Here is a 13,848-nt window from a genome sequence, read left to right as displayed (position 1 = left end):
TAGTTATCATCTGCTTGTTTTTAAGTGTGATTACTGCTAAACAAGCATCAAATAAGCATTAAACACAGGCAACTAACTTTTTGTTTAATCACAGACAGAGCTAGCCTTGGATAGATAGAACATAAGAGATAGATAGAACTTGAATACTAGGCAGACATCTTCAAATAATTAACAGGATGTTTCCATATACTTAATTTTTTTTGGAAACACAATACAACATAAAACAGATGTCCTGCCTCAAACAGGCTGGTCACCTTCAATGAGTTTTTACCTCTTAAAGCTTCTGTCTCCCAAGTAATGAGTGACAAGACAAGAGGAAATGGTCTCAAGTTGTGCCAGGGAAATTTAGATATTGGATATTTAAGGAAAAATATCTTCACCAAAAGGGTTGTCAAGCATTGAAACAGGCTGCCCAGGGAAGCAGTTAACTCACCATCCCTGGAGATATTTCAGAGACCTGTAGATGTGGTGCTGAGGGACATGGTTTAGTGGTGGGCTTGGCAGGGCAAGGTTAACAGTTGGACTTCATGACCTTAAGGGCCTTTTCCAACCTAAACAATTCTATGATTCCATCTCCTAACTATTCCCCCAAACTAAGCCCAGTTTTTAACAGCTAAAAATGACAATGGTTTCTGGAAGTACCAAGAAAATTGTCTCAGGAATCTCTCTAGCCACTTCTGGGTCTCCAGAACAGACTGCCTTCAAGGGGCTGTCCCAGAAAGAACAGCTGGTACAAACCACTGCCTGAACTCAAGAGTCCAGCTGCCAACACAGCCCCCTGACCAAAGCAAAGTAATCCTTGGCTTCAGGAACGAGTGTCCTACAAAATGGACTGTTCTGCTGTGGCTCATGCAGAAGTTACTGCTTGGACAGAAGACTTCTGCCTATAGTAGTGTCCCCCAGGGTATGCATGGTAGGTGCAGAGGTTAACGTTAAAGTTAACAGCTGCTGGCTTATTCTTTCTTTGAGGATAAAATTGCTAATACATGAAAATACATGCAAGTCACTTTATCCTGTGAGCTCTTGGCTCTATTTATACTTCAGCTGAAGGTATCACTGCAGCTCATGTTGACAGCTGAAACATAAACAGCAGCTGGCCCCAAAACTGCCTGGGCTTCTGACTTCATTTCAGTCCAGTTTTTTTTTTTTCTCTTTCCCCTGCTGCTGTACTCTCAGGGAGCATTTCTACATGAAACGTACCATGGGTATATTGCCTTGATCCTGTTGGGCAATGTGAGTGCTTATCCCAATGCCTACAGACCTTTGAGATATCTCTGCAAAATTTAGGAACAGTAACGTATTACGACACTGCCATCCTAAGCCCATTTGTCACTCTTCCTACTGGTGCCTTTGGTTTGCCATTGCCAATTTTGTCCTGTCATGCCAAAAGTTTTTCCAAGAAAATCATGCAATTCTCTCAAGGGAAAATGAGCATCACTAGTAGCACTAGCACAATCTGATCTCTGCAGAGTAATTGCCTATGAGGAGACAGGTTGTTGTTCTAAAGGCCAGCCTGTTCTACAAAGGTGTTGTGGTTTCTCTGCGATGGTACAGATCTAACATCACACCCTGCAACGAAGGTGGAGCTCATACACCAACTGCTGGTGGAAGTCAAGCCACCATCCATAGGGAGTGGTGAGAAGAGAGCCAGCCAGCCCAAGGGCTTCTGTGCTGGTGTGAATGATGCTAACAGTGCAGCTAATTGTTTGGCAAATTGTACATAACTTGAGCACAGGATTGGTCTTGTGCTAATGATGCTTAGATTAAGCTTCAGTTAAGAAGGTTCATTAGTTAGAAGATGGATTACGCCGGCATTCTGGGGCAGTAGTAGAACAATATATTTTAAAACCTTGTACATCTCAAATATGTAATAGCCAAACCAGAATTATTATCCATAAAAGAAAATATTTACTCACCCGTTTGGAAATGGTGTAAGGTGTAGGAATCTTGGAAAAGGTGAACTTGCACAAGGAATACACCTGTGTTGCAGAAGAAGAGGCTGGTCACACATTCATCTTGCACTTTTCATACAAAATCATGACATGTTAAAAAAAGCAGAATTGCCTACACATCATTTCCAGATACCTGTTCACTACATGCCTGTATTACTCATGAGACAACCCCGTCTGAAACACAATCCAGAATCATGGTGGGACTAACAAGACTTAGCTCTACTTAACTTTTATTAGAAAAAAATATGCAAAATTGAAACAATCTGTATTTTAATCTAGGCCTTGATTGTCACAAGATTCAGCAGTTACAGAAAAAACAAAATACTGAGTCCAATGACTTAGATAAGTCAAAAACTTTAAATTCTAACTTGAATCTGAAATAATAGGCTTGTTTTGGACATGCAGAAAGCCAATGCTCTGTCTGTATACAGATAGTAATTTTTAATGGTAGGGAATTGAAGCATTTTTCAGCCGAATGCATTACTAAAATTTCATTACTAAAATCACAAACACTATATTGTCTTAACTACAATGGAGAACATACCAAGAACTTCATCCAGTGGTTCTGCTCCATCATTCATAGACTCCCTCCCCCAGAATAACAATTTCAATCCAGAAGTACACTTTTTAATCAAATTTACAAATAAAGTATACTTTAATTGTTTACATTCATTATGAAATCAACACTACTTACCCTGATGGTGTAATGGATAGTGTTTTGTTTCTCATACTGGGACACTACTAAGGTAAATGTATGGGTCCCTGGGGAGGTCAGCTTTATCTTGGTCAGATAATGAGGACTGTTGATCCTAATACCATCAATATACGGAGGAGGATCAGCTGAAAAAGAAAAGGATGAAGACTTTTCCTTGATCAAAAAAATCTCCCAGCCTGGTAAACTTCTTAGCCATTTTATATCAGTGAATTTTGCCGAGAAAGACAGACTGTTGGTACTAAGGTTAGACTGTGAGCAGACCTGAGTGCTCTCAAGAGAATAGAGCCTCAAGGTTTGCTCATAAAAAGGACAGATAATCTTAAGAGCAACTATCATTTTCAGGAGAGGTACGTCACACATGACAGAACACAAATTCTGCACTTGAAAGTACAGCTTTAATCCCGCGACTTGCAAGAACTTCTTATCCGTCTCCCACCAATGTCACTATTCAAAGGAGACCTACTGTGATTATGCTGAAATTTAAAGAGAAAGATAAGGAATGTTTGAGCACTCTTTGAAAATCTCTACAGGGAGCCTGTTCCTTCTTCCTTGGCTGGACAGGTCCAGAATGCAAGCTGCCCAAATGCAAGCTTTGAAACATGTTAATTTCTTTAACTGACACACACTTTCTATCTTTCAAAATCCTTGTGATCACACAAAGTTGCAACCCAGCACCAATGCACACGTGGTACTTATTATAAACATCCCAAATATTTGCCTTTACAATTAGACAATGTAATTTGTTATTTGGCCTCTAACTGGTTCTTTCCAGACTTCTTTTAATTTCAGTGAAGCAGGAGTGAGTCTGGCCAATTACTTCAATAGGACCAGGATCAGGTCCTTTTATTTTCTTCCACAAAGCAACAAGGGAGAGGGGAAAGGATTAATATAAAACAATGAGAAGCTTAGGATTGGGAAATCTCTGCCTCGCTGCTGAAGGATTAACCTGCTTTGTTCTGATCTCATTTTAACAGATGGTAAAAATAATACTGCAGCTTGACCAATCTATTTCCATGGAAAAAGGTTTTAAATGAGTTTGAGCTCATGAGATTAAAAGTTTGTAAGAGAGTTTGGGTAGACAGACAAAACATATGAATCACCCAGTTCTTGCTAGTGCTCTTTCTGGAAAACTATCTGTTTCAAGCACAACTGAGCAATTCCCTCCACTATACAAATGTGTGTGGTTTGCCCACTTAAGAATGTTTTCAGTAAGACAGCATGTAAAATAAGCACTGCTATAAGCACGAGCAACTCCAGCCAGGACAACCAGAAGCACATCTTGGGCTGGACGGACAAGCAGATGCTTTAACAAGATCACCTCTTGCAAAAACAGATGATGATTTGATCAGGTCTCAACAGATGCCTCCTGCAGAAAGACAGCTTGGATTCTGGGGAAATTGGTTGGCAGAGTTCACTGAACAAGACCAGAGATGAACAATGCAATCCTTACCAGCCATTCCAATAGGGAAAACCCCACAAATTCCACTCTTTGGTGAAAACAGCTTTAAAAAGCTTGTCTCTAATTAACTGTTGCTAATACCTGTTGCCTGAGCAGCTACCTGAATGCAATCCTGGTTCTAGAGAAGTTCCCTACCTGTGAGAGCAAGAGGCTAAATCCTACCTGCCCTAGGATTCACCTTCACTGAATTATTCCAAGGAATATTTTTACAGAGATCTCCTACTTGATGTAAAGATTAAAAAAATTCTATTATTAGCTCTACCTAAAGTTGTGGTCTACTCTATCCATTCAACCTGGGCGTTACCTGTACTTTCAGTGTCTCAACCTGCGTTTCAGATCTGCTATCTGCCTTGAAATAAAACATACATGGCTTTTTCAAAGCTAAAGCCAAGCTCCTTCTTCTCAAGGTGAGTAGAACCTGACCTATGACGACCAAGAGTAATACTTTGATAAAACTTGAGCATCTATGTATTTTTCTTAAACATTCCATAACTGATACTTTGAAATATAGAATCATAGAATCATAGAATCGCCTAGGTTGGAAGAGACCCTTGGGATCATCGAGTCCAACCATCTACCCTACTCTACCAAGTCCTCCCCTACACCACGTCCCTTAGCACTGCATCTAAACGGCCCTTAAACACAGCCAGGGATGGTGACTCCACCACCTCCCTGGGCAGCCTGTTCCAATGTTGAAGTGTTCAGCTGTACCTTACGAACTTGCTTAGGTACTTTGCTAAGCCAAGTTCATAGAACAATTAACCTTGATTATTGTCAATTAGTAGAAGCCATAAACCTTTAAATAATTTCACAAATCTGGGAAATAGTGGTGCTATCAGATAAACCAAAGCACATCAACTCTTTCCTCTAAGCATTAACTACTGCCACTGCAGGATCAGCAGAACAGTGAAGAAAATGCTGTGCCAAATGAGGTGTCCTGGCAGGACTACGTACACCTCTTTGCACACTTCAAGCTTGGTTCACTCCTATAGCGTGGACTGCTGGAGGTGGCCAAACAGGGCCAAAACACTGTTTCAGAGGACTGACCTCAGAGTGAGGCATCCAGTTTTAAAGTAAGAAGTGTCCTTCCGCAAAATACTTCGCAATTCTTCATTTATTCCTAACATCACCACCTGGACAATTAAGGTACACTGACCTGGATAGTAAACTTTTTTGCCGTCGGTCTTGTATACAACCATTGTAATGAATTCTCGATTGTGTGCAAAGTCATCCTATAGAAAACACAAAAGCAGCAGAGTTTCACACTTCCATGGAACGCAACTAACGCTTGAGCAGAATGAAGTATGCATTTTATCATCCCCTTTGACCACCACATCGCTGATATTTGTATTTACTAAGACACCTCATCCAATTCTTTACAAAAAAATAAAACACCTGAAATAAACAAACTACCACTAATTTAACTTAAAACACTTCAGTTATTTCATTACCTTTATGGTGGAAAATATAATCACCTCACTCAAATTTTCACTCTGGGTCTATTTCAATGATCTTGTATACAATTATGTGTGCCTGCTGAATTTAAAATCTATACGTATACATACTTGAACATGAAAAGATAAGCAGTAATAAACTAATAACACACAAAGCTATTAAAAAAAAAAAAAAAAAGGATTAACAGAAGGTATTACAGAGCTCAGAATACAGAAAATGTAAGAAAAAGAACGTGGCACCTTATCTGTGATGTGCCTGCTGAGCAGAACCCAGACGGCAGCACCGCCTTGTGGACACTGGACCTCCAGCTTGTACTGAGGATTGTTAGCCAGGCTGTAGGCGTCCTTCACCGGGCCTTGCTTTGCATCCCAAGTACTGGAAGTAACACACACACGTTATTAGATAAGTAAGACCCTAATTGGTGCTTTGAAACTCCAAATCCTACATATACACAGAGCTAGCCATTATCAGTATCAAAGCTACTGACCGCTGTGACAGTGGTTGCACAATATAGTGTCAAAAGAGCTTTGTTTTATAAATGACTTTACTACAACACAAGTGTGATAATTAAAAAATGCTAAACACAAACATCTTGGCTGTTGGGTATGGTGACTGCAACAACACAAAGCACAGAAGAAGCTGAGCCATTCAGAGAGCCCAGGCTAGCCAATTACTGCGATGATTGCACACATCACATTTATAATTAAGGGAAAAACACCTATGCTTTTGTAACTGTGCGACTCCATATATAAGCCATGGCTAGTCTCAAAAGCTTGCCAAATTTTTTCATCCATTTTTTCATTCAGATTTTTTTTTTCCTTTTAAAACTTGAACTGTTTTACATCTGGAAAGGTACCTGCATGAAGTGTTAAAAAAAAATAAAAATATCTTCGAGGTACCCTATTGCAAAATCTGCCAGCTGCCTCATGAACTGTCTAGACAAGAAAAATAAGGTCTGAAAAACCAAAAAGTGCTGATGAGTGACTGCAAAGCTTGGCATGCTGGGAACAGAAGTGGATAAAACTATTCCTAAGTCCCACTGACCCTCCTGTACCTGCTGCATTATCGACTAAGGTTCAAATTATCACCATCGTAACCCCACTTTTTATGGCAATTGGCACTGTGCTAGGCATTTCCCTACACTGAGCTACAACGAGGACTAATAATATAAAGAAAGACAGATCAGTAAGTAGGTGAGCTTTGAGATTAGCATACACATTACCTCATTGCGTTACATCACCACAGTGTATTTTAGAATTAATTTGAACAAAAAGATGGAAGGAGCCTTTACAGATAAAACTTAGCAGTTGTACTAAGGATGAAGTTGTTTGTGCAGAGCTACCCCACACAGAAACAGTGTGGAACCACTGGCAAAGTGCAGTACAGCAGAGTGGAAAAACAGAGAAACACTTGCTTCCAGAATCTGACACACTTATCCCCAAACTGGGTGATGGAAAGACTGAATGGGATGGGTAATAGGTAGGAGCCTGGGCTTAGCATTTTAAAGTGTAAAGTCAGGCTCAAGGGAGCACAGTTGGAGTTCAACCTCTTCAGCTGTAACTGGAAAGAAGAAAGGCAGGAAGGAAACACCACATCAGAACATTTAGTCAGGTATTGAAACAAAAGGGTTTTTTTGGACCAACCTGTGAATACATGTAGATTCTTTAAAGAGACTTGGGTTCCAACTCAAATAAATAACATCATAGTACTGGCACAGGTCCTCCCAGGCAATCCAGAAAATGCCTAAAAAGGAAATAATGTTATTGTTTCCTTACCAGACACCTTCGTTTTACTTGGTTTTCAAAAGTTTCTTGCCAGGCAACTGATGTAGCTTATATAAACCCACGTTTCTGTAAAACTTAGTAGTAACATCTGCATTGCCAAGAAAAACAAGCTAGTCTCTGCCTATCATCAGGGACTTTCTGTAGCTGTCAAAATGCTTTTAAATTTCAAGCACTAAACAGAAAGCATGAGAGAATCTGTTGTACTGAAAGACGCGAAATTAGGTGATTCTGACCTGCCTTACCCTTTCCTAGGTTTCCGAAAAAAAAAAATCCCCAATTCAACAACCTACTTCTGCAGTCATCCAACACAATCAGGTGTTCAGTCAACATGTGAGTACATTTGAATGTGTTTCTAAGGTACTCACTACCTACATGACTGACTTTAGCCCCCTGAATCTGTTTCATCTTTAGCATATTGTCAGACAACTATTCTAATTCTCAGTAGCTCCCCTAATTGCAAATCCAGCCATCAACAATGCCTGCAAGCTGACAGATTCCTGATGAAACGAATTCTCAAAAAGGTAACAGCCTTTTAATTCATGTCTCTGACAGAGGCAGTAGTGGATCTTGCAGCACTTGAAAAAAAAAAATGCAGTCAGAATAGCTACATATTTAGACAAGACCAGAATGTAAATCCAGTTAGAAGAAAAACCTCCCTTAAAAACTATTACTATAATTTTATATACATTTTAACTACTAGATGTTACAGATGTAAATTCCTCACTGAATGAATCAGTAAATAAACAAAGAGCTAATCTCTTATAACTATCACAAAGCCAGAGCTGCTATTCTTATATTTAAATCAGAAGTTTTTCTTACACATTTGCATGAGGCTCATCATTAAATGCTGTAATTTCATGGTTTTAGCTGTTGTCATAATGTTGTCATTATGTTGTCATAATACTGTTGTCAAAATAAAGTGTCACTGAACAAAAGGGTGCCCTTATAGAGATAAGCAAACAGCAACTAAGATGCTATAAAAAAGAGCAGAGATCTCTCTCTGAATGTAAAATGCAGCTTCTGCAGAATTTCTAAAGTGTCAGCAGGTTGCCCTTCCACCAGCAAACCCACACCAACTTCCCACATGCTCCGCTCTGCTGTTCCCTAGAAAAGATGGGACAGAACAATGCTGGGCACCATTCCAAATGGTTTCTCTGGACAGTAACATTGTAGTGCCACTGTCTCCAACTTGGATCTCAATCTACTCTTACAGCTGGAAATGGAATGTATGGAAAGATGCCTACATTTGAGGTTATGCACTGGAGGTAAGACAGATTTAAATACTGACTACAGTAAGCATGTTGATACATATTTGCAAATGTTGGGGGATAAAACCCATAAAAAAAATCTTTTCATATACTAAAAAGCAGCATAACGCAGCTTGTTGTCAGAATGTTATCTTTGCATTGAATTCCCCCATGCCCAGATACTAAGATAGCAGCACTTAAGCAGAAAGGTAGTTTCTTTTCAATTAATTTCAGCTATATTAAACAGTCCAGATTACCTAAACCCCAGACAATCCTGAAATGACAGTTCTATATACAGAAATACTTCCTAAAGTTTTGGCTATTTATTGTTTTATTCACCCTCTCCTTATGCTTAAGTGTTTCTTTCCACCTTCCTGAAGGGATACACAACAAATATCTACATGAACTGAAAAGATAGTCACTTTTAAAGCTCTATTACCGTTGTCTATTTTCTGAGCTGTTCTGGGGTCAAAGTTCAAGTATTTTTGTAAATCTGGGGTCCAATTTCTTGTGTCATTTTCACTGTACCGTCCCTTCCAACGTAAGTGGCTCCAGGGATTTTTCAACTGAAGAAATCGAAGTCCCTAAAGAAATAAAACTGTTGGATTGATCTTGTCAAGGTAATTTTTCTATTTGTATTAACATGGAATATGGACCAATAGCTCAAGGAAATGCAGCATCATTAAGCTTTCTGGAATTTCCCAGTGGAGCCAAGACAACAAGAACCGTATAAGCTATTAGAGCAAGAAATCATAGCTACCCATCGCAGACACAGATTTCAAACAGGCATCTGAAAACATCTTCAGTTTTACTTGATACCTTATATTCTCTTATATCCAAGACTGCATATGCATGGGTTGGAACCAAGCCCCATTTTTCTCCTTCCTCTTCAGACATCACCCCTGTTGCTGTTGTGATAAGGACATCTCCCTTGTGAAATCTGTTCAAAAAGAGGTGAAAAATATCTTAATTAAAAAAAAATTACAGCTATATTTTTCACCATAATTAGAATTGTTATGGTGGGTCTGAAGATCAGTATTGCAGTTTTGACAGACTTTTGCTGGTTCTCCGTATATACCAATGGGGCATAATAATCAAGATCTTGTGATACAATTAGAAATACCATATCTGCTTGATAAGGATAGCAAATCATTGGCAAAGTTCTGGGGAACTGTGCTGGAACATGGAACAGACTTCCTTATACTTTTTAAATACTTATAACTTGCACATTGGTTCCAACGTGCTCTTCTCCAACTCTATGTTCTGCTTTTCCTCATCAAGAAATCGGCTAATTTTGCTTTTTTTTTTTCTTCAAATGTAAAGAAAAATCTCATACAAAATTCCACAATATTTTACTGTTCTGTATTAGCGTCACCAATACCTCAATTTTACTTCTTCCAGAAAGCACACGGAGGTTTTACAAAGCACAATTTGTAGTAGTACCCAAACACTATCTGTGGTGCTGGTATTGCTTTTACAGTGGTAACCCAGCTACTACACAGCAAGCATTTTAATTACTTAGAAAAGAATAAACTTCTACCTCTGATAAAGCATTCTGAAAGTACTGTCTTTATTGAAAGCTTGATTGTCAGAGTGCATAGCAATTCTTTCAGGTATCCAACCAGTCAGCGCATGAAGATCTATGTTCTGAAATGCAAGCATTCAAAAGAAATCAGAATAGATGTTCCATCTATAAACATATGATGGCTGTACATAAAATATAAAAAGTGCCTTGAAAGAAATCAAGTATACACAAGATACAATATAGGTCTGCACTTAAAAAGCTGAAGAATAAGCTTATGGGTAAAAAAAACCCAAAACAACAAAAAACCACAATCAAAACTTATTTGATTATTTTAGAACATTTCCAAAAAAAAAAAAAAAAAAAAAAAAAGCTGCAAAGAGAACTGATGAAACAAACTGGAACTTCAGAGCAATGGAAACATAAGAGAATAACCGGTCATGCTCAATTCTATGATGTGTTTTATTTATTTCATTGATTCACAGACTTTTAAAGCACAATCTCAGAAGCACTATTTGGAACCTTGCTATTAAATATACATTTTAAATAATTTAAGTTTTACTTCTAAGGCTCAAGGTTTGAGTTGTTTATTCTTTTTAGTAAAGCTGACACTGACATGTATTTCCATAAAAAGAGGCTTTAATCTCCCCATTTCATCTCCTTGAAATATATTGGTTATTCCCCTTTCTTTTGCTTTGTACTCCTCAAAGCAAGAGCAGAGACTATAAAATGCTTGAAGTGTCAGTAACAAGCACTGGTGGGTGGGAACTTGAGGAATTACAAGTACAACACAGCCAGTGAGTAACCCTGATTACAGAAGGAAGCTATAACACAGATGAAAGCAGAGGGGTGGGAAAGGTAGAGAGTAAATGTTACAAGTGAAGTTGGTTTTCTAGATAGAAAATTAGAGGACAACAATGGGAATAAAATACAGCTATTCTCAACAGCTTCTGTACTCCAAAACAAAGCAGCCCAACACTGACATAAACATAAATAAAAACGTATGCTACAGTTACCCTTATACAAAGACACATTTGTCTCCATAACAATTTTTCAAAATTTGATGATTATCTAATATACCTTCCAAGAAGGCAATTATTAAGACATTGACTAGAATGTAAACAGCAGCACGAAATACAACAATATATTGTTAAAATGTTAAAGAATTTTTAATAAAAACCAGAAGTGCTTCCCAAGTGACAAATGAAGATTATGCGGGCTACTCATTTCAGTAAACCACCCCTCTTTAACAGAATAATTTGCATGTCAGTCTAGCTGCAGTGTGATGACTGTTTCTTCAGTAACCATGTTACAAGGAACCATCACATATTGATGTAAATGAGTGGAACAATCTGATAAACTTTCACAGATCAAAGTACTTGCTCCCTCTATATGCATGTACTAAATGACTAGCCTGTTCCTTTCCTAGCTGACTCCTCTATCTAATGAGGGAGAACTACCCTATTTACTGAATGACAGACTCTAATTAAAACACATCTACTTCCCAACCATAAGTGCCAGTTCTGAAGTCAGAAAACCAAGATTAAGTCTGCCCATCAAGATGTCTTGCTCATTCTATTTTGATGGAATAAATCTCATCAACCTAAACCTATTTGTGAAAGAGAGAAAGAGAGAGAGAGAAAGAGAGAGAGAGAAAGAGAGAGAGAGAAAGAGAGAGAGAAATTGCAAGAAATCTGCAAACCCAATCCTTGTCTGATTTCACTAGAAGGAAAATTATTTGACCCAAGATTATCTAAGTGGAATTTTTGCCTCTCAGAAATAATCTGGTACTTACAGAATTTGATCCAGGAAAATCATATCCTCCCATGACCTTCATGTAAGCCTTTTCTATAAGTGATACCCATAATTCATTCTTATTATTAGAATAAGAGCAGAGAAGTTCCCCACTATGGTCAACAGGCAACTGGTCATCTATGATTACCTGTATGAAATAAACAATGAAAAATTATCATAAAGCATTTTGGAAGTATTTAAAAAATAAAACCAAGATCTTATTAATATACAACTTCTAAGACAGAGCCACACCTGACCATCGTTCTCACATGTGAACATCTCTATCAATCCTGCAGCGGTTTCCCCAACTGAACCAGAAATTCTGTTGCCAGCTCTTACTTCCACTGGTCCACTGATTGGATCATCTCCCTCACTTTTCCCTATATTTTACTCCTGTAAAATGCCTAAACTCTATTGTAAAAGGTACCCACAGAAATGTTCAGTGTAATTTCGAGCACAAAAAGTAAAGAAAAGCCTAACAATGTTCCTCACCTAATTAGGAAACAGGATATGGGCTGTGCTTGGCAGCCAGCAGAAAAATAAAGTCATTTATCTACAAGGAAACGAGTTATGTGCCACATCACTTTCACAGTCTCTAGTTCCAGACTTAAATTTATTCTCTCTGGGAAGGAAAAACAACCCAAAGCAGAAGTTTTGAAAATATTAACATTTATTCTTTAAATTAGGTAAAATATATTCAGCGTTATTACAGATTGTTACTGCAGTATTTACAGTGGTCTGAAACAGTTTCCCAGAACAGATGTTTCAGTTTCACATTGACATTAGTCTGTTACCAATAGAGGCTACCAACACAGCACATTTTCTGGTCAAATTCTGTCTGTGCAGGAATAAATAATCCTTTTCATAGAAAAGCAAACGGCCATTCAACCAAACTACAGGCATCCAGAGGAGATATTCTGGAAAGAGTATTAAGAGCAAGGCAAGCACATAAATTATACTTCCCTGAAACATTCATTCAGATTCCAGAATTTTGCAATTCAAGGACTACCTGAACCAGAGGTTGTATCTTAGCAATTAATGGCCTTTTAGCACTTTCCACTTACTTTTTGGCCCCATGAGTATGACCACTCAACTTTTGAACTCCCATAATCATTCATCAGTCACTATGATCTACAACAATCAGTGCTACAGTTAAGTATTATACGAAGAAATAAATTATTTTATGCCCTTATTTATTGCATTGAAAAGAAAATGAAGTTGTTTGTGAGTTTATGAAGTTTTATCATATATCTTCAGGCGTCGCCTCTCCTTACTGAAAATCTGTGGTTCAGTTATTCCTCTAGGGTCTCATTCCATGTTTATATGTTCCTGGATGTCACCCTCTGTACTTTTTAGTTCTGTAACTTCCTTTCTAAGATGGAGTGGGAAGTGGATTACTTGCACACCTTAGTCATAAATATGGGAGGCATATTTTGGTTCCTGTATGATTTTCATAATTCTTTTAAGCCATACAGGGACTTCTCAATGAATTTAAAGTGTGTAAGGCTATTTTCATGAATGCCTGTAGAACAAATGCCTACATTATGTTACGTACTCACAACCAAAGTGAATCTCAAAAGGCTTAACATTTAAAAACTACTTTCCAACAAACCATATCTAAAATTTTTGCTATGCAAGCACAGCTTCACAGTGAAGCAGACCAAGTCTTTAAAATTTGCGACTTAAACAGTAAGAGCATTAAGTCTCTCTGAAATCATTTACCTTTCTAGGCACACCATTGATATGAAGCTTCACCATGTATTTGCCACATGGATTATATTCTGGTTCTCCTTTCTTATTCTGAGGGTAAATTATACTGTAAAAATAAAAAAAAAAAAAAGGGAAATTGTAACATATATTATTTGGCTCTACATACACGGATAGCAATTAACATGATCTGTTTCTGGAATTCACACTGAA

At 38.0% G+C, this 13,848-nt stretch overlaps 1 protein-coding gene across 1 annotated transcript in view; it reads right to left on the bottom strand.

Annotated features, from left to right (window-relative positions):
• CAPN7 (calpain 7) overlaps positions 1–13,848 on the bottom strand; it is a 31,528-nt gene that overhangs the window by 2,994 nt on the left and 14,686 nt on the right. The window contains exons 10-18 of the mRNA XM_014937760.1: positions 11,930–12,076; positions 10,153–10,259; positions 9,432–9,552; positions 9,052–9,196; positions 7,225–7,324; positions 5,821–5,956; positions 5,283–5,358; positions 2,647–2,792; positions 1,917–1,979 (exon numbers count right to left, since the gene is read on the bottom strand). Of these exons, the coding sequence (XP_014793246.1) occupies positions 1,917–1,979; positions 2,647–2,792; positions 5,283–5,358; positions 5,821–5,956; positions 7,225–7,324; positions 9,052–9,196; positions 9,432–9,552; positions 10,153–10,259; positions 11,930–12,076 (1,041 nt within the window). The remainder of the gene's footprint in view (positions 1–1,916; positions 1,980–2,646; positions 2,793–5,282; positions 5,359–5,820; positions 5,957–7,224; positions 7,325–9,051; positions 9,197–9,431; positions 9,553–10,152; positions 10,260–11,929; positions 12,077–13,848) is intronic.

This window comes from Calidris pugnax, unplaced genomic scaffold, assembly GCF_001431845.1.
Source record: "Calidris pugnax isolate Ruff unplaced genomic scaffold, ASM143184v1 scaffold11, whole genome shotgun sequence".
Lineage (NCBI taxonomy): Eukaryota > Metazoa > Chordata > Aves > Charadriiformes > Scolopacidae > Calidris > Calidris pugnax.
This window is presented reverse-complemented; position numbering and strand designations above follow the sequence as displayed.